The sequence below is a fragment of the Fundulus heteroclitus genome, chromosome 12 (assembly GCF_011125445.2).
Source record: "Fundulus heteroclitus isolate FHET01 chromosome 12, MU-UCD_Fhet_4.1, whole genome shotgun sequence".
NCBI lineage: Eukaryota > Metazoa > Chordata > Actinopteri > Cyprinodontiformes > Fundulidae > Fundulus > Fundulus heteroclitus.
The window spans coordinates 12684959-12710736 of record NC_046372.1 but is presented as its reverse complement, the minus strand read 5'-3'; the positions used below and the strand labels follow the sequence as shown (position 1 = coordinate 12710736).

The 25778-nt window shown below is 38.9% G+C and overlaps 1 protein-coding gene across 2 annotated transcripts; it reads right to left on the bottom strand.

Annotated features, from left to right (window-relative positions):
* Positions 1–347: 347 nt before the first annotated feature.
* On the bottom strand, positions 348–23366 carry si:dkey-178e17.3 (somatomedin-B and thrombospondin type-1 domain-containing protein). Of its 2 annotated transcripts, none has more exons than XM_036143979.1 (5): positions 22581–23366; positions 6563–6748; positions 5623–5713; positions 1835–1993; positions 348–951 (listed from the first exon to the last, which is right to left on the bottom strand). In XM_036143979.1, exons 1-5 carry the CDS (start codon positions 22828–22830, stop codon positions 846–848), a joined length of 792 nt encoding a protein of 263 aa, XP_035999872.1. In that variant the 5' UTR covers positions 22831–23366; the 3' UTR covers positions 348–845. The 2 variants fall into 2 exon arrangements, with proteins under 2 accessions (XP_035999872.1, XP_035999873.1); XM_036143980.1 differs by having other exon boundaries at positions 6563–6745.
* Between the last annotated feature and the right edge of the window lie 2412 nt (positions 23367–25778).

Here is a 25778-nt window from a genome sequence, read left to right as displayed (position 1 = left end):
ACACACATTTCAAGAAAAAATTACTTATTTTTGTTCTGTTTTTGCAGTGTGCTGAGAGAGCGAAAAAGTCACAAAGCAACAGCCGACCACATAATTATAATCAAACATATTGTGTTATACTCTATCACTGCATACACGTGCCGTTGATCTTGATAGAGTTTTAGTCTATGATCCTTCATTAGAAAATAGATTTTCAAAAATGACTGATTGGTTTTGGGGATAAAAGATCCTGATAGGGATAATTTAGAGAAGAAACATAAGAGGAGAGAGCCTGACGAATGACAAAGCACCTGGAGGATCAATACCCAATATTCATCTCGTATTTTCGTGAGATATAAGTAGAAATGTATGGTACAACATGCATATATTTGATCAGTATTTATAGGCTCTCCATCAAGCAGATCATTGTTTAAACTGAGTTAACCACCTATTCTTTCATGTTTATCTTTTAGATACAACAGAGTATATCTATAAAAGCACAGACAAAGTACACAGAAACCAACATAAGTATAAAATGTAGGAATCAAAATACACCTTTTCTTTTCAAATCTATACATTATGTTTTAGCAGACACATTTGCATTGATGGAGGTAGGTAGCAAAGATTCAGAGGTAATAGAACGTGGACTTTGCGGTGGTTAAACTTAAGGCGAATAAATGCATGGCGTCCTGTGTGCTTATCTTTTACGCATACAGTACAGGGTGTGACATGAGAAGTGGCAGGATGCAGCTGATTTCCATCAGCAGTCTATCCAGGAACCAGGACAGAAGGGTCTGGTTTGGTTGGCAGGACTCTACTCGGTTAGACGAGGCTGAGGGCAACCAGATCCCTGCAATCAGATCAGCTCAAACAAAAAGGACAGAGTAAGGAGGACAACTGCAGGGTTCAGAAGACAGCTCTCGCATCCAGGAACCATGACAACCAGGAGCTGAAGCTGCAGTCCAGAAAGTTCTGAAGAAGAAAAAAAAATAAAGATTATTATTAATCATTGTGTTATACAGCATGGGCCACAGTCAGTATATGAAATGGTGAAGATGTTTTCCTTTACAAAGCAAAAAAAAATCTGTGTTATTAACAGTTATCAACATAATAAATCAAGACATTTAAATTATTATAATCTGGGAGAGTGTGGATGTGTTGAAATGGGCTATTCAACAATTATAGGGAGAAAAAAATCTCAGAGAAACTGGCTGGTTGGCCAGAGTGCTCTGATGGATGTGTAAATGGTGAAGACATCACATGTACACCAAATCCATTCCCTCACAGCAAAATGCCAGTGGGGAGCTTGGAAACATAAATGGATTAGGCTGTTCATGCCATATTATCTTGATTTTATTTAGGCTGTTATTTATTTTCAGCTGTTTTTTTTAACTCAAACAGCAGATATAGCTATAAGAAGGGACTTTTTGCTTCCTGAAGATGAACCCCCAGAGGCATCATAGATTACAGCAAGGGGCCTGATATTTAGCCCTGAAAAACTTTAAAACTGACAGGGGCTACAGAGGTAGAATGACCACAAACACTTCAACATGCGAGATAAGTGTTGGCCCAATTAATACCATTGTAAAGATGAATTTGATTTATTTTAGTTGTGTTTCTAAAAAAAAAAATCTAAAATAAAACATCACTCACTTTCAGGGAGTTTGGCAAAAGAACGTCTTGGGAGTCATAAATACTAATAATAAATAAGTCAAGATCATTTTTAACTGTCTCAGGTGTTTAGATATCAGTTCTGGTAAAGTAAATATAATTAAAGCTTTAAGATAAAATAAAATAAAAAGAGTTTTTACTGCAGTGGATAAAAATATCTGGTAACATTTCTGTTTGTTTTTACCTAATGTCCTCCTGGCCCTCTCCTACACAGCGATCAGACTTTGACATGGCATCGCTTTGACACTCCGTGCAGACCAGCCGCTCTCGTATCAGCTGAGCACTCCACCACTGGAGTTTACATGCAGCACTGGCCTGTTTCACCCTCAGGTACACGCAGTAACTGCAGGAGCACAGCACAAAACGGGAGGGAAAGGAAACACGTTTTAGAAAACCCGACTTTATACAAGATTCATAACTGCAAAAGTAATCCTTTTTTTCCCTTGGAAACCTATAGATGTCACTCTGTGAGAACTGAGCAAGTTACTGTTTGCACAGCTCTGCAGCAAAGAGCCAAGCCTCCAAAGTTTTCTGCTTTGCTTGGGTGCCAACAAAACATACAAATGGGGAAAAATAACAAGATGACACTGCGGCATAGCTGTGCTTTAAGCAAACGGGAAAAGGCCTTCCTCTTCTAAAACAATTCTACCCATACCAAATAGAAAAGCATCAATAACAGATTTGTTCCTTTTGAATGTGATCCATTGGTGTCATGGTCACCTGTTCAATCCTAATGTCAACAAGGCTCAGTCTGCAGACTGGAAACAATTACGTTTTTTTTTTTTTCTTTCTCTAATAGCTGTGTTCTTTGAATACTCTTTGAACTTCACTCTACTATTTATGCTGTCTGTGACTCAGCCAGCTTGGACTAAACACCAGTCTCAGTGGGAGGATTCTTCAATGAAAACACTTCTTTATTGCCCAGATTCCCCATGACATTTCAGCAGGCTTAGCTTTCATTTTGTTACAAGGAAAATAAGGGATAGCCACTTAAACAAAGAAGAAATACAGGGCCTTGCAAATCTTCAAATAGCCTTAACTCTTTTCATGATATGTCACATTACATGCAATAAAATATTTCATTGGGATTTAATGTGAGACAAAAAGTAGCGCATAATTGTGAAGTGAGAGAAAAATATATCATAATGGTTCTAATTTTTTTTTTTTATAACTAAGAATCTACAGATGTGTTGCATTTAATCCCCCATTACTCTGATGTTCCTAAATAAAGTCCATTTAAACCTATTGTCTAAATAGTCAAATCTGTCCTTTTTTGATAAAATGATACCAAATGATTGTTGAATGATACCAAAGTTTTTTCTGGTAGTTTGCCACAATCCATGCAGGAAATGCAACTAATTTGGATGTTCTCCTTTGACCCAAATCAGACTTTTTGATGTACAGCTATGTTAGAATAGAATGAAATAGAAATATCCTTCACTGTCCCACAGTGGAGGAATTCAAATGTATCAGCAGCAAGTAAAGGTACAGTTTACAAAATAAGAAAAAATTCTATAAGGCAAGGTCAATTGATCTGGATAGCTCATTTTAATAAAAGGACAACGCAAAGCGCTTTACATGATTAAAACATAGGAAAATAAAAACAGAATAAAAGCAAGTTGGAATAAAATGTAGAATAAATTATAACTTTACTAAAAACTTCATTTATTCAAGTAACTCGATTCACTAAACGAAACACGTAGATTAATTAAACACAGAATAAGGTTTTTCAGGTTAAATTCCTGCTAATTATGATGATTTTCCACTTACAACAAATTAAAACATTTTATTTCTCAGAGGGTTTGAATAATACATCTGACCCATGAAGGGGGAAAAAAAGCATTTTAGATACAGAAATGTGGACCTAGTAAAATGCATGTTTAGTACCTGCTTAAACTATTATGCAAAGGAGAATGTGCAAAGAAATTTGTAAAGCTGGTAGAGGACTACTCCTAGTGAGCTGCAGCCGCAAGTGCTGCATGAAGCGGTTTTGCAAAGTATTCAATCAGGGAAGGACTGAAAAGAAATGCACACCACACTTTTTAGGTGTTTGCTTTACAAAACGTTTTGAAAACCACGCATTCATTTCCTTTTACTTTAGGATTATTTGCTATGTTATGTTGCTTTGTATCACACAACATCCTAATAAAATGCACTGATTTTTTTATTAATTATAATCTGACAAATATCCAAGGAGTATACTTATTTGTGTGAGTTGAGGAATTCCAATTTAATCTCATAATAGATTATATCTTAAATATTCTAATATTGACCAGCATAATATACATGCACAATATTGCACTGTATTGACTCCCTTAATTAGGTGAGAAACTTCAACACTTAATTTTAGTTGCTGTAAACACCTGTTAAATCTAGAATAACACAGAGGTTTGTGCAGCATTGCAAACACCATGGTTCGAAGAAAATTAAGGGCATTCACATTCAGTCCATGTCTCTTGGGTCCATGACACCACCGGCAGTGCACCAGATGTCTGTGTGAAATTACATGAGCTCAGTTTCATTTATGAGGGCTTCAAGTTCACTAGTGTTTTACATTTCAGTCAAAACAGAGGGATCTAATGTCCATTTTAATCAGGTTTAATGGTTGTGAGTAGACAGGAAATGAGTCATGATTTTATTCCATTCTCTTCTTTTTTTTTTTACAGTTCAAATAACAGTGCAATCAGCTCTGATCAAAGATGACATATGTGCCGTGGGGGTTTTCCATCGACGTGGATTAAAGTTGCTTTATCAGTAAAGGTCAGCGCATGATGCAAATATTCAGTGCCAGCGTTCATGTTACACAGCCAAAGCACAAAGCAACCTCGGCCTTGGTCTGCATTTTCTAATCTTCATGGAAAGCTGATTTTAGAGTGACCTTTAAACTAACGTCAAAACTGATGTGGACCAAGAATTAAATCTTGCAGCCTTAAAGAATGTTTTTTTTTTTTTCATGCTAGATTGAACTTCATCTAAATGTTAATTTGGAATGAATGGTGACTAACTTAAAAAAAAGGTCAGTTTTGCACCAGAACAGGTGTTTAGAATGTAATTTTAGTTAGATGCATCTATCCAGCTGTTGTCTATACCCACAGGGTTGCAGGGAGGCCGCGCCTCTCTGCGGGAGCCATTGGGTGACACACCCTGGACCAGTCGCCAGTCCATCACAGGACAACATAGAGCCACAAAGGATAGACAATCATGCATCCACGCTAAACTGGGTTAAAGAAGAGGAACCCAAGCATGCACTAGGAGAACCTGCAAATTCCTTTCAGAAACCCAGACCTGGGTTCTTCTAACCCTGGGCGCTCTTGCTGATACTCAACAGTGTTAACCACTCTGACCATGTGCTTCCACATGGAAATCCTTCCATCCATAGAAATCCATGGAAATTTTAGGAACAAAGAACTGATTTTATGTGAATGGAAGTGTGTGTTGTCTTAAAACATGATGCGATGGTGTCATCAAAGGGGTTTGTGTTTGATTCAACCCATTATGGCTCTTATTGAAAGTAGATATGAGTGTTGTTTCAGTGTGGGCACACTGATTTTTATAATTAGAGGCAAGCAGCCAGCTGTAAACCATTGTTTAGATCTAAATGCATACTGAGTCTGCAGAATGTGATGTTTGTGATTTCTAAAAAAAAAATAAAAAAAAAAAATTTTTTTTACCAGAATACAAGATTGGCTTTCACTTAAAATCAGTTAACTTATTTAAACAAACGTCCAGGGACAGCTGTGGCAATCCTGCATGTGTTCATTTCTCCACATGGAGGAGCTAAATAACACTTCTGTTTCGGTTTAATTAAAATCACTGCACATATTTAAGCTTCATTTTAAACAGCTGGAAAGGTGTTCCAGACAAGAAACAATCTTTCAAATTTTGAAATATTTTAGCTGTAATTATATTTTTCTGCAACTCTATCCAAAGAATTGCATTTGGTGGAATGTGGTGTGACATGAATGGCCTTACCTTTTCTTCTCCTCCTTCATCAGCATGTGTGGTCGCCTCCAAGGGTCCTTGAAGTTCCTTCTGAAAGAATCGGGCAGGATCTTTGCCACCTCTAAAGTTTATTAGTGGAGATGCAAACCAAAAGAGGGATCAAAGGTCAGATATATCCCCCTCAACAATATACACCACAGGGAAAGGTGCAGAAACACCCTGAAAATAAACACACCTGTTTTTACAGCAGCATAAAGTCTCAGAGAATTTTAGGTGATTGTAATGGTCGTTAATTATCTTTAAGCCATTCCTGATTTGTGAAGATCAACATATTGTTTAGACATTCATTGTTTTGAAAAATGGCTAAGAGAAAACAGTCTATGTGTCTTGTCATATGTATACACCAGAAACAGGGAATTGTGCATGACAAAAACAAGTTCTAAGAAACTCTGATAAACTTTAGAAAGTTAAGTATACGTTTCTAAAATGAATGGTTATAAATATTTTTTTTTTGCTTGCTTGCTTATTGTGTTACACTGTACTCCTGCAATAAAAGTTTAATGTGTTTTGATGTTTTGCATGTCCTTACCAGCTGTATGCTGGTGTTTAATTTATAAATACATTCATCTTTAGCCGCTCAGCCTATTTAGATGAGTCAGAGCGACGTAGACTAATGTTTTACTCATTTTTGTGAGGAAATGTTCTCCTTCCATTGGAATTATCTGTGTCCTGGTACTTGGAAAACCTCTTAACAGTTAAGAGCGTAACTGAGGTGTTGAAATAGTCCAGCTGGAGGTGGGATTTCACAACAGATATGTGGAAATGTGTTGTTTACAGTAAGACTCCTAACAAGAACTCTTCCAGAGAACACTGAAACACCAAATTAATGTGTAACAAAGCCCGGATCAGGAGCTCTCAAATGCAGAAGTGCACACCAGAAGCAGTCACACAGCAGATGTCGGGCTTGTACCTTTGGTATTGTCACATATGACATTGTTGCCGAAACATCCTCGTCTCTGCCGGAGATCTGGGCAGGGTGTGCCCCCGTTTCTCGGGGGAACGGAAACTTGACGACTCCTCTCCTTGCTGCCAATTCCACACGGAGATGAGCATGATGACCAGGGACCCCATGATCCAACCACACAGTCGATAGCTGCTGAGGGATACAGGAAATCATAGAGTGATGGTTCAGATAACAAAGAAAGCGATCTTTAAATGTTATTAATGTAAATCTTTTTATTGGAGATGTTCTACAAACAAAAAAAATACAAATGTCCCTCAAAGTTACAGTGAATTGCGAGACTTCTGGGTTAATGGAGTAGACGCTCGATGAGCGTGCTCCAGCTTTGCTCTTGCTTTGTTAATACTTTTTAGCCCTCATACTCTTCAGACTTTGCCTACCCTGTGTTTACGCCGACAAGGTGGATTAAAAATGTTGCCTAAAGTACAGAAGGCTGCCGAAAAAGGAGGATGCTAATGCTACTTCTAGCCTAACTCTGGACACCATCAAAGTGTTGGAGGAACACCAGCAAAAGCTGTCTGCAGAATCCAAGTCATCCTTTGACGCAATTGACTGTAAAATCAAAATAATCAAAATAAAATCTTTTTAGATGACCATGACCAATGCATTTCATCGCTTGAACTAGCTGCCGAATAGGGCTGGACAATAATTCAGTAACAATATATTTAAATCTATAGACATGTATCGATGATAGAAAAAAAAAGGGTCAATAAAAAGTTCAATAGAATAACAGTTTTCCTTCCTTTTGCATTCTAGCCATGTAGGTTAGTATTACATCATTACATCCTCCCAACCAATCACAAACACCCAGGAACGCTCCATCACTCCAAACTCCAAGAGTTTAGCGAGCAAGCATTCTTTTGTCTTTTTTTTTTTTTTTTAAACTTGCAGTGTCCATCTGGCCTATGTGTTTCTGTTTTTGAGGTGTTATTATTTTTCTGTCAAAGCTTGCAAAATGAACTGTTAAAAATGTTGAAAATGGTAACTTAAAATGAGCTGTTCAAAATGGAAAATGGCCACTTAACCTCATTGCTGCACTCACTGGATTCCTGCGATCAGTTTCTGTTATATGTACATATTTTAACCATGCAGTATGATTAATCACCTTTTTACATCCCACTGAAAGGTAGTTATATTTTATTCCCACAGGCTCATCATACATACACTAGAATCCATTATTTCTTGGATGATTATCAACTCCTCCCCTAAGTCCATTCTTGTGAATATCAACTGATTGTAATTTCCTGACTGTGCCCCGCTTACATTGGCTATGTCATTCACTGGGTTGACTTTTGGAAATAGGCGATGGCGAATTGATTTCACACTTTTGTCTGATGTAAACTTTAAGTTCACCGAGAAGGAAATAACTTTTCTCATTTATATTAATAAAGACCCTGGACTTTCTTATCTTCTTTGTCTTTGTGGGACACACTCAATGTTTATTTACAAGTACAGGTTTTTTCCTACACTGCTCATTTGAACCATGAATCTAATAAAGTTTGAAATGATCTAGCTTGCCAAATAGGAATCATTGATATGCCCAAAATATGCACCCAGATTTATATAGGAAACGAGTGGAACATTAAACTGTACACTTCAAAGGTTCATTTGGATCCAAGCGTAATTTCTGACATCCTTAATGATGTTAATATTCCGTTGTTCTCAGGAGAATCTATTAAAAATGTGGAAAAGCCTATATCACAGGCAGAAATCATTAAGTCGATGCAGTCAAATAAGTGTCTTGGCACAGATGGCCTCCCAGCAGAATTTTAAAACAAATTCTACGTTGTTGTGTTCAGTTTTTACTTAAGCTTTTAAATTAGGCCAATTACCCTTGTCTTTTACAGAGGCCTTTATTACACTTGTAGCAAAGAAAGGTAAAGATCCAGTTTATTGTACATCATATAAACCAATCTCTCTTTTAAATATGGATTCTAGCAAAAGTTCTCGCTCAGAGGCTGGACCGTATTGTTACAACCATTATATCTGAAAATCGTCGGAGAGGATTGACCAGCTTTATTCAAAATAGACACGGATACTTTAATATCAGACAGCTTTTTGATGTAAATTACTCTGCATCAGAAGGTAGTCCCAAATATGTGATTGCTATCAACACAGAAAAACTTTTGACCGGACTGAATGGTCTTACCTATTTGCTGTTCTAGAGAAATTTGGCTTTGGGTCTGCTTTTATTTTATCAATCAAGCTACTCTATTCTATGCCCACTGTAATGATTTGTACCAATTCTGAGATTTCAAGTCCATTTAAGTTGTGTCGTGGCACCCATCAGGGATGCCCCCTGAGTCCCATGCTATTCAACTTGGCCATAGAACCTTTTACTACAGCACTTTGCAGTAGTAGATAGATATATCTGGCATTTTGAAGGGAGGTGTTGAGCACAAGGTCTCCCTTTATGCAGATGACCTCCTGCTTTGTTTCTCCAATCCAACTGGATCACTTCCTTCTGCTCTAGCATTGCTTAATCATTTTGGCGGTTTCTTTTTAGGTTATAAGTTGAACATTAGTAAGAGTGAGCTTTTTCCTATCAAGGAAGCAGCATGACCCTTAGATCAAACCAGTTTTATCTTTTAAGTTGTCCATGATAAGTTTACTTATCTAGGAGTCACAGTTACCAGAAAATAGAGGGACTTATTAAAAGAAATTTTGATTGTCTTATTAAGCAGTAATTATTAAAATGGTCACTCTTATCAATGTTTATGGTTGGATGGGTAAACTCTGTTAAAATGGTCATACTCCCCAACATCAACACATGACAAGGGGAAGCTGGAATCAACCCACGGTATCATGGCACCATTTGCACAGATTAAAGAGAAATTTGGCCTTTTAAGTTCTGATTTTATTTATTTTTTTCGTTATTTGCAAATAAGGCATTTTTTTACTGCACAACTATTAAGATTTACTATTACCACAGACACTAAATCACTTGACAGAATTATGTCACTAAATTCATCAAAGAAAGTTCTCATTTCCAAGTTGTTTAACATCCTGCTGGGTCTTAAAAATCCAGCAGTGGATAAATTTAAGATCGCTTGGGAAAAAGACATGGGCTCTTCTGTGTCTGACGACTCCTGGATCTTGGCTTTGAAATTGGTCAACTCATTCTCACTTTGTTCTCGGCATCAGTTAATCCAGTTTAAGGTAGTACAGCGGGTCCGTATCTCTAAGGATAAACTATCTTCTCATTTACAGTGGCTGCAAGATATTAATGGTTGTCTTAATTTAAAAAAAACTTAGACATTCATTTAAATAGTCTGTTCATACTTTTGAAAACTTATGGGGTCCTTTCTTGAAGGTATTTCTACCTTCTACCTCTCAGACAGTTGTAACCTGCAGTAATGTAACTGCAATACTACAAAAGGCAGGTCTCTGGTTGGCTGGTCCATTGATATAATTTTGGTAGTGATAGGCAGAGGGTTATATACATTTGATGATGTTATTATATTTTTTTTACTCTGCCTGTTGGATGTGATGGACAAACACAAAGTTGAGCATCATTTTTAAAGGGAGGGGCAAATATGGATTTTTTTTCCCAGATTATTTTGTAATTAAGAAACTGCAACTTTGACACCCCTAATCAAAATCCAACAATATTCAATATACAGACCTAAACCCAACTGGTACTCTGTGGGAATTTTTGAAAATACTGTTCAAAGTTGTTCTCCAGTCCAATCTGACTGGAATGATGAATAGGCCTGTCTTTAGATGTACAAACCTTTTAGAGACATACCCCGAAAAAGGACAGACTTGTATATCTCTGCTATTAAGCCAAACTGCCTGGTTTTAAGCCTGACCTGACACAACCAGACACACACATATGGTCCCAGGTAGACAGGTGGCAAGGGGGGGACAGTCATTAAAAGCTTTTTATGTTAGATCAGCTAAATCCCAGACACAGGAAGTCTGCAGTCCTGGTCATATGTGTGTGGTAACTTTACTTGGGCCTAATTATACAGCTTGCCCCTTCTTGCTTTGTCCTCTAAAGCCTTAACCATGAGGGTGGCATGGCACATAAACAGCAGCAGCAATTAGACTTCCTGTTTAGGAGGTTGATTTGGCCAATTACATCAAGCTAAGGAAGTTTTGTTACTGAGATTGCTGTTCTGATCAAAGCCAAAAAAAGAAGAAGGAAAAACAGTAATCAAGCCCTGTTCAGTTATCCAGATTTAATAGCTGTGGACATTTAGGGGCCTTGTTTTGGGGAGGAACCACAGACCTTTTAAACAATTTGATGAGAAGTAATCAAGACATAAAACAAAAAACAAAACAAAAACAAAAAAAAAAAATCAAACAATAGAATATCTGTTTCATTATCTCTACTTCCTCAAATTATGAAAATTTCAAAAGAAGGAGAACAGGTGCACATAGTGTGATACACTGAGAACCTTGTTGAGATGATAGAGAAGGAGCAGAGAAATATGCCATAACTGAATTAATCTCCCCTTTCACATAATGGCTTCCACTCTCTCTTTATTGTGTGTGTGTGTGTGTGTGTGTGTGTGTGTGTGTGTGTGTGTGTGTGTGTGTGTGTGTGTGTGTGTGTGTGTGTGTGTGTGTGTGTGTGTGTGTGTGAGAGAGAGAGAGAGCGGGAGGAAAAAAGGGCTTTTAAGGTGCCGCCTGTTTGGCTCGTTCCCAAAGTCCGAGTTTTGAGAGGTGGGGGGGGGGGGGGGGGGGTGGCTCTCTCAGTTACGTGGTCTATCCACAAAGCCGCTGTGGAATCTGTGAATTCCCGAACATTAGTGCTTCCAGCCTGACCCTTCCCTTTCCCAGATACCAATGTCTATGCAGTTCCTCACAAATGTATTGAACTTTTTAACACATCGCATACGGGTCGCAATCCCAAAATGTAATGTATCTCAGTGGGATTTTATGTGACAGACCAATAAAACGTGGAGCTTGATTATTAAGGGAAAAACAAAGAACAGATCAGTCCATTCATTCATAGTCTGTGCCTGCTTATCCACACAGAGTATTGGGAGTCTGGTACCTATCTCTATGAGGCATGATGCTGCCACGACCATGTTTCATGTTTCAAAAACTGCAAACCAGGCTTTTCATGGCTTTCTTCTCATCTATCTTTCCAAAAGGCCAGATCTGTGAAACGCATGAAAGTTGTAATGTCAACAAATTCTGCTGAGGATTCTCTGCTGCTCCTCCAGAGTTACTATGGTCCTCTTGGTTGTTTCTCCTGAGTAATCTTCTTCTTGCCCCAGTGTTGACAGATCTTTTTTGTACCCTTTAAATTTAGGATCATGGATAGGACAGTGTTGTACAACATGTGCCTTGAAATTCTGCACATCTTTATTCACTTTACTTCACTTTGTTCCATCTTAATAAAAAAATAACACAGACACGTTCTTCTGAGAAGTAATTCAAGAAAAAAGAGTGAGATGATGTCAAGAAGCATGATAACTTCCTATTTATGCCTCCTGTACCCTTTCTTATCCTTAGACATATTTCCTTCCGCTTGCACGGAGCAGTTTTGATGCTGTTGTTTTTCTTTTCTTTTTATAGCAACACAAAAACAAACAAGCAGGAAACTTGAGGTTGTAGTGAAACCAGTTTTGTCGGCTAGTGTCTGCGTCCACAGGGAGACAGGACTAATATTATCCCTCTGACGACACATAAACAGGAATAAGGCTCTGTATAAGTATCAACCTGTTTGCCCTGAGCCACCAGACGTCAGGAGGAAATTACTAAACTGTGGTGGGCCCCCACTCGGCTTCTGGTGCCACCCACAATGCAAACCCTACTGAAAGTCTGACCCACACAGTCACCATTGTGCCCTGTTTGCATTGTCGACGAGAAAGTCCCCATTGGGACTGCCTGTCACCAACTCTGACCTTTGACCCCAATACAGGAAATAAATGGTGTTTGTCATCTGTATTTGCAACTTTTGACTTTGGAAACATTGAGGCCTACAACAGGACAAGAAAGTAAAAAACTGATTGGTGCAACAAATGATGCCCTGATTACTGATTTTCTTTTATTCAGTTCTGGGTAAGAAAAGTCTGTTATGCTGTTATTGGTACATTTTTTGCTGCACATAATAAATCAAGTGATGTTGTTAAGAAGAACGAAGACAATACCCACTTGTTCAGTGCTTTGTTCAGAATTGCAATATTTTAGAGTAACCCTGACAGTGTTGGTGAGTCCCTGTGGTCAAAAGATCAGATTCAATTTAGTAGACAGCTTGCTGATATGTAATTGATTTTGTGAAACTTGCAACAAGTAAACCAAACAATTTAATGTTTCCGACGTTTTAAAAGAACAGTTTTCTGCTCTTGTGAATTATGTTCATGTTTTCCCTTTCACTCTGCTTAGAACACAGCCTTTCTAATAACAGGATTAAAAACACTAATTAGCTTTATCTTTCTTTCTCCTTCTTGTTTTGTCTTGCACTAGCCCTTGTTCTGCTCCATCTGTTGCCTTTTTTGGTCCCTTTTTGCCCCCTCCCCTTCCCCCTTTCTTTTTCTGATTGGATGCAGATGTCCAGCTGGTGTCGGAGAGGACACTTTGCCTAAAAAAACCAACACACAGTCAGTCTCCTTCACAATACGGTGAGTCCAGTTGGACCATGATCTGACCACTGTTAGCACTCAGGAACATCAACAAAGGAAACACAACAGAACAAACGTCTGGTGAAACGGTCAAGGGTCAAGGACTTTTCTAATAACAACTTAGCACATACAGGAAGACCAAACAAGTCAACCCTTTAAAATGATTAATTAAAACCCTTTCTTCTTAAACTCAGAACCATAATTTTCCCCAAACAAGGTGTGAGTTCAACAATGCCATCTCTTGAATAGAAAGTCTGCATATTATTTAGACACTCTTATGTATCTGCAACAAAGTACTTATGTGAATAAGGTTGTGTTAGCTTTGAATTTATAGCTAGACTTTAGAGGCAGGAACAACTGGAAAAGCTTATTAAGTACATTGATAAAATTTTAGCAACTGTCAACATACAAATGGTGCTAAAAAAAATACTGGAACTGTTTCTAATGGAAAAGCAGAGAAAGCGATCCGACTCGTAGCGAACCACTCTGAGTTGGTGTTAGTGGAAAAGGGATAACCTGGCCAGCCAGATTGATAATGTGTAGCACTCTAGTTCTGCACATTATCAATCTGGGACTGCTCCATTTGAATCCGTTTGGGGAAAGGAGGGAATTTCAGCAGAACTCTCTGAGCCGATTGGGCGAAACGACACCTAGAGCCCGCCTACCAAAGTTGGTTTTAGGCAATCATTGTAACGTTCTGTTGTGGTTTTGATCTAGCATTATTTCTGTTTCTTGTGTTAGAGTTATGCTTAGCCTGTTTTTGTTATCTGGCCTTTGTTATTAGTTTATTTCAGCCCTTGCCTGTTTAGCCTTATTTCTTACCTTAAGTTTTTGTCTATCAGTCTGTTGCTCCCTTTATTATTTCCACCTGTTTTGGTTAATTAGTCCCGCCCTGCTCTTTTGTTCCGTTCGTCTATTTAAGCCCACCTTCGTTTCTGCTCAGTTGCTGGATTATCTCGTCTCGTCCCTGTCCGTTACCTCATGGTAAGAGCTTTGCAGCCTCTGTTTATGTCATATGTTGTTTACCCCGAATTATCTGTCCTGTTTTTTGAGTCTGTCCCAGCCTTTTTTTACCCTGGAGGATCCGTCATCTTTTTCAATAAAAACCCTTTTTTAGCATAAGCTCCGTGTTTGGCTTAACTTTGGATTCACCACATCAAATCATTACAATCATGGTATCAGATTAAAACATAAGCAGCACTGTCATGCGAAACCAAAAGACGATAAGCTAGTCAAGGCATGTCTTGCTGTTCTTCTTTCAAAGAAGAAATCGTGGGTTCTTACAATACAGATGTGATAGCAGCAGATACGCGTGCGTCCTACTGCACTGCCATGTTTGTGTTGGTGCAGTTGTGGGCTCGTCAGCTCTTTCTTTTGTTGCACCAGTATATCCCGCCTTAAACCACAATACTGCAATGCGATTGGCCCAAACCGTTTTTGGTTTGGATACAAACGGTTTAAGCCGGAGCGGGACAAGATGGATTCTCGTGTGTTTGTGAACGCACAAATACCACGAGAATCCACATGTAAAGCCCTTAATAACCAAGCTCCATCATACATCAGAGCTTTGATAACCCTGTATGTTCCTAACAGAGCACTTCGCTCTCAGACTGGTGGTTCCTAGAGTCTCTAAAAGTAGAATGGGAGGCAGATCTTTCTTCTGTGGAACCAACTCCCAGTTTTGTCATGAAGCAGACACCCCGTCTACTTTTAAGACCAAGCTAAAAACTTACCTTTTTGATAAAGCTTATAGTTAGAGTGGCTTAGGTTATTCTGAGCTATCTCTGTAGTTTTGATGCTATAGGCTTAGGCTGCTGGGGGACATAATGACCACTTTTCCTCAATGTACTACATTCTCCTAGTATGCTCAGATTTTGCAATATTTGGTGTTATTTCTTTAAGTCTGTTTTTCTTTCTGTTTTTTTTTCTCTTCATAGTAGCAACATCTGGCCTGGCCCTCTGTTTAGCTTGGATACCGTCCGGGAGGGCAGCATCGGCTGAGCTACGGCTGCCAACAACTTCATGCTCTTCTCCCACTGGTGATACACTTACCACTGTCTTTCAGTGGTTAAGCCTGCCTCTCTCCAAGACAACTATTGATCATTTTTACAGTGACTAACAGTATGTATGCTCTTTCCATTCTCTTAGACTTGAAACTGGCTCAGAGCTTATTTAACTGTTTCTCTTTTGAAAAACATAAATAAAGCAGGTGCAGTTGCCATTACATTTTTACTTTTTTCTTACAACAGTACTTCTGGATTCTGTGGTTTTCTGTGTCTCTGCTCTGTCTTCTCAAACCCCCAGTCAGTCATGACAGATGGCTGTTCACACTGAGCTTGGTTCTGCTGGATGTTTCTTCCTCTCCACTGTTGCTAGATGAATGCTCAGTATGAGAGACTGCTGCGAAGTCAATGGTCCAAAGCAAGGTTAAGGTGCGTTCACATTGAATGTGAATGTGGCAGATTTACATGATATCTGTATGAACAGGTGCAACACCAGAGTGGCGTGACGCAAAGCTTTGCTAAGCGAAGCCACAGAGGCAATTCTAGTGATGCAAAACGCACAGTGTTGGTGATTAAAGCGAAACCAGAGCGACACAACACCTGCGAGGGATGCAAAGCCACAGTTGTTGGAGTTGAAAAAGTTGAATTTTTGTGACATCCAATCAGGAACTGGATGTGGCTGTGACGTGGGGTGAAGGACTGCGGCGGAGACGAAGCAGTTTTCATTCAACATGGAAAAAAAGATGATAATAGCAGTCGGCGGTCGGCCTGAATTGTATGACTCAACCAATCATTACTACCGAGACAAGTCCAGAAAGAAGCAAGTCTGGAGAAGTGTGAGTGGCGAGGCTGGAGTGGCAGGGAAGTTAAAGTGTCACTAGATAGCGCCATTGTACTGCTGTATGTCTGGCTTGTCGCCGGCTGTGCGAACAGGCGGCGATTATATCAGGCGAGTGACAGCAAGCAAAAGTGGCGACATTGTGGCGCCAATGTGAACGCACCTTTAGTCTCCTCAACTTGTTTTTCTTTGTCAGTAATGAGTTTATATGTGTGCGGAGAGCTTGGTGAACCCACAAGTTTGTTTTGAAGCTTCAAGTTAAACATTTGGCCATGATCATAATGCTTTGGGTTGAAAATAAAAGCAGGGTTTCCCACAGAAAATGGGCTAATCCTGGTGGTAGGTATCGATGTGGCCTCTGGGAAGTGCGTCAATGTTTCCATCTAATTGTCATGGAATTTCTTTAGTAAACTCGTAAAATGTTGCTAAAAATAAATGTGAATTAGGCATGCTACTTGTTTGGAGCGAATTAATCTGGCTACGCAAAATGTCATTTTGTCAGAAGTTGGCGTAACACGTGGCTGTTATAAACAGGAAGTAGAGGTTGCAAACTAGCATGGACCACACATCTGGGGTAAAAACAGGAGAGAGGTTTTCAGAAATGTGTTCCTATCAGGCAAGTTGTAATTGTTCTGTCATTTTGACTAGTATTGGCAATGTTACATCCCATCCGGAGACAAAGAAAAATAAATAAAATTCTAGGCATGTTATGGAAATATCCAGGAAAAAGCTGACAGCGGAAACAGCAGATCAGTCATGTGAGGTAAATGTTTGTTACATCAGAACTTATCCAACAATGCATTTCAGCCTCTTGTTTTGCCCATTAAGTCTTTGTTTTTGGAAAAGCCAATAATAGCGAGAGTAAAACCTTTTTTGAATTTTTACATTTGCATCAACCTTTTCTAATTCTATACTTCAAAATGTGCATAAAAAAAAACCTTGATGGAAACACGATTAATGACTTATTTCAAGAGGGAGACATGAGCATGAACCAAATTAGATTATTGTCCGTCCAGAAGCTGCGGAGAAAACCTCACGGTGGAACTCCAATTACTCTAAATGAAATATAATAATAAATACTAATTCAAAAGTTGTGTTTTTCTATCAAGCCACATTAGGTTTGCTTCACAGGATTACTTTTTATCCCCCAGTAATGAAGCACCCAGATGTTGGACATCAAACTTGCAGATTTCAAGCACATGAAACCGAGGAGAAATGCAACAGCAGCTGTGGCATTTCATGTTGAAGGGAGAACGGGCAGGAAACAAGGTAAAAGACGAGTAAAAATATCTGGAAAAAGGAAGATTAGCTCTTGGCATCACAAGCGCACCCACGAGACAAGGAAAAGACGCAAATATCCACACCAGAGAGGGTTTTTTTTAAGATAAAAACTTGTCTTATTGTAAGAATGAGCACTGCCAGACACCACAGCTGAAGAATAGTTGAGCCTCCTCCTCCAGATTTTTGAGGACCTGTTTGATCTTTACAGTCTGTGCAGTAAAAATGAGCAAATATTTTGACTGAACACTTGCTATGAAGTTTAAATGTATGGCAGAACTCCTTCAAGTGGCAGTTTGTGTCAAGGACAGATGCCGAAGCGCATCCCAAAAAATAAAACACTACTAAAAAAAAAAAATAACAGGGAAGAAGCAACTCAACAACTTTCTCTCTGCACTCTGTAGAAACAGAATCAAAAGCAAGCCAACAACTCCTCGTGTTCTCAGCATGAAAACAAACAACATGGTTTTTAAAGAGTTCTTTAAAATCATTTTCAGTAAGAAAATGATTATATGCTTCTATTAACACATTTAATTTGTATCTTTTTATTTATGGCTTTCTGTGTTCTCTCTGCCACCGCCGTCTTTAGGAGCTGGTGTTCTTCATATGACCTTTTGCATCTTAATTTGGGATTGTGTTAAAAATAAACTATCTTGTCACCTGACTTTACATTTTAGGATCAGCAAAGAGCGTTGGTATTAAACGCATTTTGGAACTTCAAATTCCACCAAATCAACAGTCAAAGTTGGCACTGGTGTAATATTTACCCTCTGTGAATAATTATGAATTGTAATGCCTAGAAAAACAAATAAACCCAAAATGCCATGAGTGCATGTGGACATCCAACTGAATCTGGGACTCAGAATTGAGGCCAAGTTCGGTTGCTGTGACGGGAAATGATGTCAACATGCCATATATATGCAAATCAACAACAAAGCAGAAATAATAAATGTCAGTCAAGCTTTTAGAGCTTCAAAACGATTTTTAAAGAAAGATTAAGATTTTTTTTCCCCCACAATTATTTTTCATGTACCACAATATTCATTTTTTGTTTTTGTCTTTTAAATCTGACAAAATCAACAGCTGAACATGCTTTGTCTTGTCTTTGTAGTTTTGAGCGATCCTTTGCAGTATTCTTTGATTTTGTATTTTGTTATTTATTCGGCCTCGCTGCATCTGATTTTTCCTTTAAGTTATTTATTTTCAATGACCGATCTGAACCTGCAACATCGTCCTTTACACTAAATCTTGAGTGTGTATTTTGTTTCTTACAAATACCACACAAACAAAAAAAGTCAACTGAAGAAAATATTTGTGATGCCCTTTTGATCTAGATTTTTCTGGGTTTTTTCTTTTGCTTGTAATCAATCCACACCTTACATGAAATGTCCTGTTTACATATTAAAATTACTCAGGATGTCGTCCCAAATGTTTAGACACAGCATGTTTTCCTGAGAAGCTTAATTTCAACACCCATCCTGGAGGAAAAAATGCTACCGCTTTGAAAGTCTTTAAGTGTTTACGTTGTACTCAGGCTAAGCAGTGTTTCGGTCTTTGGATGTCACCCACTCTGAGCTCTTTGAACAGCTACAGCTGACCCACGTTAATTACAGACTGGGCTAACCTGCTGCCGGATTAGGATAAAGTGGAGAGTATAAAGGTATCAGGGGGCTTCTGTGCTGTGAAAATTGCTATGGTTGCACATGAAGTTAGGGTATGTTTCTAAGCGTGCTCACTCAAACATGCACAATCTAATGGTAATATTGCATCATGTGGAATCCACATTCTGTCTGCAAAGGCAAACCATCCAGCGCCTGAATCACACCAGGCTAGTTTTTCACTCCAAAACATAGCTGTCAGGGGTCCTCTGAGATAAAAAAAAAAAGAAGAAAAAAAAGAAACATTGTGAAACATGTGAGCTAACTGGTGCACGTGGCAGCTTTGACCTCTGAGAAAGCAGAGCATCTAGAGAGTTTGGCCAACACCGACTTGAATTGCTTGACTGAACTGTCCTGGGTTAACTTTTATGTTTGCCAAAACATGGATGAAGTGATGCCAGTAATCCCCACAGCTGGCTTAGTTAGCTACTATATTCCTCTTTTACTGACATTGCTTGAGTCTAAAATGCTGCTTACACCTATTTAAAGAGCTCTTTTGTTTTTTCAGAAGAGTAGGCATTGGGTGATATATTCTTTTCTCTTCAACAATTGTTTCATTGGCCTTCAAATGCAGCCTAAAAAAAGGAAATATGTGCAGCATTTGTTTCTGGTTTGCAGCTTTAGGAGGAGTTTGATGATTTTAGTCACATTCAGATTACATTAAACACACATAAAGTACCTTGTAGAAGTATTCACACCCTTGGATGTTTTTTTTTTTTTTTTTTTTTTTTTACATTTCATCCCATTAAAACAACAAATAATCCCTGCTTTTCAAAAAGTTTTTACAAATAAAAATAGGGGGAAGAGCTGCAAGTACTTCAGCATATGTCTGTTCGTGCTTTGCGCATGTAGAGACTGAAATTCTAGTTTGTAAAACAGCTCAAGCTCAGCCCAGTTGGGCAGAGACCCTCTGGGATTGTCAAATTTCTACTCTTGTCAAAGATTCTGAACTGGATTTAGGTCTGGACTTTGACTGGGCCACTCCAACACATGTATATTATTTGATTTAAACCAGGAGAGGCGAACAGACTGATCACTATTAAACTCTATTCACCTACCCATCAACTCTGACCAGCTTCCCTGTCCCTGTTAAGGAAAAGCTTTCCAACAGCACAATGCTTCTATCATGTGTGTTCATTAGGTCCATGTCCACACATAGCACTTTGCATATAGGCCAAACAGTTCAATTCTATTATGAGACCCCCACTTTGGGAATCACTGCTTCGCCTGACTTGTAGCAAAGCAAGCTAAGGGCTTCTTAGATATTTTTTCTACAATGAGGGTTGCCAGCCTTCTTGTCAGTCTTCCACAGAGGCCAGATTTGTGAAGTGCAAAAATAATATTTGTCCTGCTGACGCATTCTCCAACCTGATCTCTGGATCTCTGCAGTTCCTCTAGAGTTACCATGGGCTTCTTGGCTACTTCTCCTATTAATGATCTCATTGCCCTGCTTGTTGGTTTAGGTGGTACACCCATGTATTGGTAGGTTTGCAGCTGAACTATATTCAGATGGTGGATGGAACGGATCTTCTTTAGATGTTCAAAGCTTTAAACTTCTTTATAACTTTAGCCGTGACCTGCCTGCTGTGTTCTTTGGTCTTCACAATGCTTTTTACTCACTAATATTATCTAACCAACATTAGAAGTCTTCACAGGACAAATTCATACGGAGATTAAATAATATAGATTTGTCCTTTGTTCGGTGAATCACGAACAAAAACAGACTGAAAACAACTGCATATCACACTTTTCAGATTTTTATTTAAAAATGAAAAGAAAAAAAAAATCACGTGACCTGCAATGTTACATGTTTTCGCTCATTATGTGGTTCTGTTGGATTTTCAGGCCATGACCTCCAGCGTGAAATGGAGCGGCTCGCTGTTGAATCTGTAGTGGCCGATATGAGAGTCAGCTCATGTAAGTCTGAGGCCATCGTCCTCAGCTGGAAAAAAGGCGTATTGCCTCCTCTGGTTTGGGGGTCAGTCTCCGTGTCAAGTGGAGGAGTTTAAGTATTCTGGTGTCTTCCTCACAAGTGGTAGTATGGAAGGACGATAGATGGACAGACAGATCAGGGCGTTGTCTGTTGTGGTGAAGAAAGAGCTGAGCAAAAAAAGCTAAGCACTCAGATTACTGGTTCATGTATTTTCCGACCGTCACCTAAGGCGAGTTAAGGAACATTACGGGTCGTTTTAACACACCGCAAAGTTACAGCTCTCTGTCTCCTGACTGTCTCACTGCAGAACTAAACTCCACTGCAATCCTAACCATCTTTGGCAGTCGGTTGCCTTTATTTGTCCATATATAGCAGCAGACAAAGATGATGGGGCAAATGGTGGCAGTGGGGTTGTGGAGGCGCTGGTGGTGCGGAGGGGTTTAACCAGTCATTTGTTTAACTTGTTTCTGTTTTTCTAAGTTGTGCATTTTAAAGCTTTGATGTGAAGGTTAAGGGTCAGAACTGCAAACCTGAAGACACCTTCCTTTGAAAAGGCACTTAACAAACACTATATTTAGTCCTCCCAAGTCTCAGCCCAGGAGATTGTCTTTGGGTTTTCTCCTAGAACAAACAGCCACGATGGAGACACTGGAGACAGTTATGTGTAGTATGTCGCACAGTCTTTCTGCCACCTGAGTGCCAGCTAGCTTTCCCCCATGTGCAACGAGACGACAGATGACAAGAAGGCAGTGGTAGATTTTATTATAGATAATAAAACTAACTGTCCAGGGCAGCACATCCTATGAGATGTTATGAGTGCTTACAAAAAAAGTCATCAATTTGTTGTGCCTCACCCAAGATTTTATTTCTTTATTTTTATCTTTTTGTTTCTATTAATATAAGATATCGGTTTACATTTACATATTATTGCGTCCCTAACTTTTTTCAAAATATCTGGCTTTACAGTGCAAGTTCATCTGTATAAAAAGCACATAAATTATTTGTCTTTGCATATACTTTACTATTACTATATTTACTATCCTTTTAAGCAATTGGACTTTCTGTACTCCTTTAAAGTGAATATTTAAGCACTTTGTTGTTTAGAGGTTTCAACTTTTAGCTGAATTCGACCAGGAAATTCTACCGCAACACCAAAGATGTGTCCTAACGCACATGCCCTCAGGTAAAATGGGTCACACAACGGTTAAAAAGTACATGGAAGTTGGTTTGTAATTAGGTAGATTAAAATGCTATTTCATAGTTCTTGTATTTTCATTTTTTTCTTTGCTCTTTTTTCCTCTTAAATAAACTGGGGCTCTATTTGATCATCTGTAGTTCTTTTTTGCTTCAGAATCATCTGAGACTGATACGTATTAGAAGAGAAAAATATTGCCAAGCCAAACCTCAATTGAATGATTCTACTCTGATCCATATCTACGTATATCTGTTTTGTATATCTCTATAGTATATTGTAATTTCTGTATTTGTTGAAAACTTTTATGAAGCAAAACACCAATCTGGAAGACATTTGTTGGGGGGAGGGGGGGCGCTCGCCCAGGACGTTATCTATGCAAGAACCGCCAATGAGAGCATCAGTTATTGTAACCGTGCAACGCTTTATAGTTTTCAGGAGTCATTTGGAAAAAAATAAAATGACGAGGTAAAAGCAACCAACTCACCGGATATTTGGCACACGTACTGATAGTCCTCGCAGCAGTCTCTGGTTTTCTGACAGTAGCTGTCGCAGTAGCACACCGTTTTTCTCCTTGTGTACTCAAAACACGTGTTGTCTCTGCCGGGGCAGCAGTGCTGGCTCGCCCTCTCCCTGCAGCCGGCTTCGGCCGTCGGGAAGAACTCGCTGCAGAAAAACGCCAAGTATCCACAAAGGCAGAACCAGATGCGCGCTGCGCTCCATCCATGCGCTCCCATGACTGACGCTGCTCCAGGACCACCTGCTCTGCACCAGCGCTCAGAAGACTTTCACTCCGACTGCCGTTTTAATTATTTTGTTGGGTATCCAATATTTTCTGCATATAACACATACATATAATAAAAAAATCTACCAAACATACAATCGAGTGTTGCGTAAAACTAGATATCTGGTGCGAAAGCTCTCCTCCGTTTGTCTGGCGGACGCCGCCCCCTTTTGAGTCACTTTTATAGCAAAATACTAAGTGGGCTACCGGCCTATCTACAAGGTCCACCGCTCTATTGCATTTTATTAAGACGGATTATTAAGGCCATCTCTGACCCTAAACAGAATAAGCAGCTCACTCTGGAACATAAAGTTTTTTTCTCTTTTAGATGAAAAAAAAAAAGATCAGCTTTAGATCCAAATTATGAGATATAACTCAGCAGCACGAGGAACAAATACAGAAAATCATCGAGTGAATAAAAATAAAAAGTGTAAATATCCTATTGTCAACGACCGAATCATTTCCACTTATTCCGCGGAATGATTGCAAGCAGCCCACAGAAAGAGGCTGAGGGAACAATGCCATTAGTTACACTCCGCTGCGTCTAAGTGAAAGGAGAATGGCAGCAACCAGAGTTATGGGTCACTGTAAAAATGCACTAATCTCTTTTGGCAGCCTTGCAATCAAATGTCATAAATAATTATTTTTTCCCCCGCTGAATAATGTGAGAAAAAAACGTCTTGGATTTTTTTTTTTTTTTTTTTTTTTTTGGTATGACGCATTAATCGCGTGGTGATAGTAATAGTTTTGGTCTCCTTTAATGCTTTGTTTTTCCGTTGTTGTTTTGCATTTATCAAGCCGCGTGTAAACAGGAAAGCAGCGAGGATACTTGGAAATGACTTCAACAATTAAGTTCTCTTCCTTCTCAACTGCTCGTGTTTTGGCCTAAAATCTTGAATAAACATGAAGGACACACAGCACGGTGCGGTATTTGTTTTTCTTTTCTTCCAGGAGATTTGTTTTGTTGAGGTAATTTGGCAGCGCACTGTCCAACATATTTAAGAAGAAATGAAGGAGGAAGGATGATGAAACGAAAGTCATTCTCATATGAAGACTGCTAAAGTGTATATCACCAGTGTGTGTGTGTGTGCATGTGCGCGCGTGTGTGTGTGTGTGTGTGTGTGTGTGTGTGTGTGTGTGTGTGTGTGTGTGTGTGTGTGTGTGTGTGTGTGTGTGGTTGTGCACTGCTGTGTTTGTTGGGTGGGTTAGAACAGGTTGTGCTTGAGTTACAGCTCTCTCTAGTGTTTTGGATTAACTTTGCAGTTTCCTTTTTTAAATCTTGAGGTGTATCAGTTGACAGAGTAATGTTCCTAAGGCCTGTGCCACATGATATATATTCTGCACTCTAGTTAATTTCCTTACTTTGAAATATTACAAGAATGTCTGTTTGTAAAAAAAAAAAAAAAAAAAAAAAAAAAAAAAAGTTTTGCTGCTTTTCGGCCAATTTTATCCTCAAGTACATATAAGTAGAACACACGTAACAGAGTCTGTTTTACCTCCTGCACACTTACCATCTTATTAGTTGTGTTTTGTTGTTGTTCTTGTACGTCTCTTAAGCCTAAATAAAGTACTTTAAAAGACACTTTAAAAGACCAGGGCTATTAAAAGCTCAACATATTTTCTGTTTTTGGTGTTTTTAGATTAATCTATGCTAAACCTTTCAATGATCTCACCTAATGTTGCCTAAATTTCTCTGAGCACCAACATATCTTGTACAGAGCTGTGGGCTCCTCCTTAAATTTTCCCTAAGCAACGTGTAAAGTGTGTGTTTTGTGAGAGATAAGCAGAGAGGGATTATTCACACTCTCCACATTTGTGTGAATTCAAACTTTTTTGTTCTCCCACCTTTTATCCAAATCTGCTGAAACCAAAAACACAGAACAACAGACAAGTAGCTGATGGAGGGTTAAAAACAAGGGCTGGTCTGCATATATATATATTAAAAGTTAAAAAGAGGCTTTGGAGATCCTCACACCATACAGGACGCCGCATTAAGAGCAGACAAAAAGAAGGGGCAACATTTATTGCACAAACAGCATCTTAGTCACCCACAGCCTAAACACACCTGCACATACAACACACTGATATGGTCTCAGAATGACATTTTGCTTTAGACAACATTTGGCAGCAAAGAATACAACCGCTTTGTCAGATTTAACAAAGAAATAACTATTTACTTCGATAAAGAAGGAAATTACATTTCCAATTTCGTACAATCATTACAGTTACACCAATTATTCTGCACATCACACATAACGGGGACCGACTCCATCTCTGCTACAACATGAGATAACTGATGAAAGTACCTCAAAGCATTTACCAACAGACACATCGGGAAAAGGCACATGAGTGAGAAGTAGAACCTGAATGAACATCTGCATTTAAAGTGGACTGCTCTGGATACTGTTTGAAATAAATCGTAAACTCTTTCTTAAAGAAAAGAGGCAATACCTGCTTGTGATTCCTCTCCTGGTTTGTACATAAGTTCAAGAGATGTGAATAGCTTCGACTAAGAGGGAGTTTCTAATGCAGAAGGTTAGTTCCCCTAAGAGTATGCTTGGATTTATCTAATGACCCGCTAATGTAGGCGACATATTTAATGCAGAGTTAACCTCAGGATGAAACAGAGGGCATATACAGCATAAGCCACCATTATTGCCACCCCTGGTAAAAACGTTTACAAACGCCTTAAAGGAACTCAAAGGTCCTGATCCAGCACAGTTTGTCACAGGTCTTTATATGAAAATGTATAATTTAGAAAAGCATTATTCATTGCTTCATTTTTAATCTTATCACAATTTCCAGTTCAAATCTTCGGAACTTGAATGACCTGTTCACTTGCCTTTCCCATTTTGAAGACAAGCTAAGAGTAATCAGTCTTTGCGTCAGACCATATTTATC

Excerpts from the sequence above, each read along its gene's own strand:
- si:dkey-178e17.3 (XM_036143979.1), bottom strand. The coding sequence starts at position 22,830 with ATGGGAGCGCATGGATGGAGCGCAGCGCGCATCTGGTTCTGCCTTTGT. Across the intron at positions 6,749-22,580 it reads GTACGTGTGCCAAATATCCG|CAGCTATCGACTGTGTGGTT; the intron begins GTGAGTTGGTTG and ends TGTATCCCTCAG. Across the intron at positions 5,714-6,562 it reads CATATGTGACAATACCAAAG|AGGTGGCAAAGATCCTGCCC; the intron begins GTACAAGCCCGA and ends AATAAACTTTAG.